Below are 2368 nucleotides of genomic sequence, written 5' to 3'. Positions count from 1 at the left end.
GGCCCGATGACTCACTCCCAGATGCGAGGCCAAGGGAGGGACCAGCTGCCAAAGGCCGCCATGGACATGTGGCTCAGGGGCCTGACTGCATCCTCTGCTCTGGTGTGGGACAGGCCCAGGGCCCAGGCAGCAGACACGGGTGGAGATCGGACCACCTGCGGGCCTCGGCCCCTGGCCTCCCCGGCAGGCGCCCACCCACACGGGCTTCCTGCAGCTCCGGCACGGGCCTCTCTGACCAGCCCTGTTGTGGGTGCCCCGAGGCCAGACAGACGCCTCCGCAGGCATAGCCCAACACATGTCCAGGACGAAAATAGCAGTCAGATGACCATCGCGACCGGCCAGCCACTGTCTGCCCAGTGGTGATCTGCTGGCAGCTGCTGAGGCTAAAAACGGGCATGAAGGGCACAGGCCTCGGGAAAAGCCCCGTCCTGCGGGCACGATGAGGTCGCTCCGCTTCACTGCCGCAGCAGCCCTGGTGTCCCACCCGCAGCTGGCCCTGCAGAGCCTGGATGGCATGGCCCACAACCTCTACCCACTGCTGTTCAAAGCCAGCTACCTGCAGGAGCAGGTGGAGGTGGTCCGCGCCGTGCTGGGGCGCTGGCCCACGGAGGAGTTCCGGCTGGGCGCACTGCTAGAGCCGAGCAGCGACCACCCCGAGGACCTGCGTGACCGGGCCTGCCGGGCCTGCCTGGAGGCCTGCGTGCGAGGCCTGGCGGACCACGTGCTGCAGGGAGGGAGCCCCCGGCGGCTGCGGCTGGCCGACCTCACCGGCATCCGTGACGTGCAGGTGCAGCGGTGCCCCTGCAGGAGGGCGCTGGGCAAGTGGGGCCGCACCCAGCTGCTGGCCAAGACCTGCTGCGCGCTGCAGGAGGAGCCCCTCGGGGCCGGGCCCCCCATCGAGGTCCTCGCCGACCTCTTTGTCACCGAGGGCAACTTTGCTGCGGTGGTGCAGGCCCTGAGGCCGGCGGGCCAGGCCCCTCTGCGGGTGCGCTGCCCCTCCCTCCGTGCCGACAGCCTGAGCCCCAGCCAGCTCCTGCAGGTGCTGCGCCTGGCGGGGCCGGGCGCGCTGCGGAAGCTCGCCGTGGTGCACAACGTGCGTCTGCACGCCGGCCACGTGCGCGACCTGCTGCGGGTGGGCCTGCCCCAGCTGGCCTCGCTCACCCTGCCCACCAAGGCCTTCGACACCCCTCCAGCCTGCGCCTCGACTCCCGGCGGGGAGGACCCCCTTCTCGCCTCCATCGCCGGGGAGCTCAGCCAGATGGGCCAGCTCACCGAGCTGGGCGTGGCCTTCTCCAGGCTGACCGGGAGGGTCCAGACGCTGCTTAGGTGAGTCCGGGACCTGCACCGGGGCACGGCCACGCCCAGGGGCCCCGACAGGGGCAGGCGGACGGCGCCCAGGGGACGCAGGGGGCTGCTCACTTAGGAGGCCACACGCCCCTCCCCCCGCGCTGCTATTACACCATGCCGGAGAGGAGTGGCACTCAGGCCAAGGGGACCCTGAGTCAGAGCCGCCGGAAGAGAACCGGGTGGGTTGTGTGTAACCTGGGACATGAGAGAACTCCAGGGGATGGTTTTAGTTAGTTAGCAAAAGAATATGCCAGTCAGCAAGTACACAAGGCAGAAGCAGCAGGTACACCGTTACCTACTGTTGAATAACAAGTTACCCCGACTGCAGAGGCTGAAAACAACAAACACCGCTTCAAGGCAGAGAAATCCGAGTGCGAGTGCCGGGTGCCTCTGGCTCAGGCTGCCACAGCTGTCACCGGCATCTGCAGGACGGGGGGCAGGAGCCCCGAGGAGGGCAGAGAGGGCCCTAGCCCCGGAGGGACAGTGAGGGTCAGCCTCGGGTGGGCGTTACGGAGCTCGAGAGCCCAGTCACCCCCCGACCTCGCTCCGGGGGAACAGGCTGGGGTCCCCAGAGGGCAGGGTGGGCCGAGCGTGTGCACTTCTCACAAGCCCCGGTGTCAGTGCCGCCCTCGAGCCCTTCCTCAGAGACTCCGCGCCGCCCCGCCTTGAGCCAAGGGCTCTTTAAGTCCCCAGGTGGGTCTAAGGCGGCACTAGATGCACGGCCCTTCCCAGCTCTGAAACCAAGTGGCCTTGTCCCCCAGAGCCACACGGTGTCGTCGTACTGCCTGCTGACTCACGGCCCCTGCATCAAGCTTTCTACACACACACGAAAAGGGTGTCGATAAAAACAATTTGTCATTTTAGGTGCTGAGGACAAAGGCCGACCTCAGCACTGGCGTTGCAGCACAAAGCCAGCCTCAGGGAACACCCAAGGCAATGCTCCAGTGACACTAGTCACAGACACCAATGTTTGAATTTCATGTAACTTTAATGTTTCACAAACTATTATTCTTTTTTTTTT

At 66.0% G+C, this 2368-nt stretch overlaps 1 protein-coding gene across 1 annotated transcript in view; it reads left to right on the top strand.

Moving 5' to 3' along the window:
- The first annotated feature begins 429 nt into the window (after positions 1–429).
- The window catches only part of LRRC14B (leucine rich repeat containing 14B), a 21956-nt gene continuing 20017 nt past the window's right edge, over positions 430–2368 (top strand). Inside the window, exon 1 of the mRNA XM_012660135.1 lies at positions 430–1326. Within this exon, the coding sequence (XP_012515589.1) occupies positions 440–1326 (887 nt within the window). The 5' untranslated portion in view covers positions 430–439. The remainder of the gene's footprint in view (positions 1327–2368) is intronic.

The sequence above is a fragment of the Propithecus coquereli genome, unplaced genomic scaffold (genome assembly GCF_000956105.1).
Source record: "Propithecus coquereli isolate 6110/MARCELLA unplaced genomic scaffold, Pcoq_1.0 Scaffold658, whole genome shotgun sequence".
Classification (NCBI taxonomy): Eukaryota; Metazoa; Chordata; class Mammalia; order Primates; family Indriidae; genus Propithecus; species Propithecus coquereli.
This window is presented reverse-complemented; position numbering and strand designations above follow the sequence as displayed.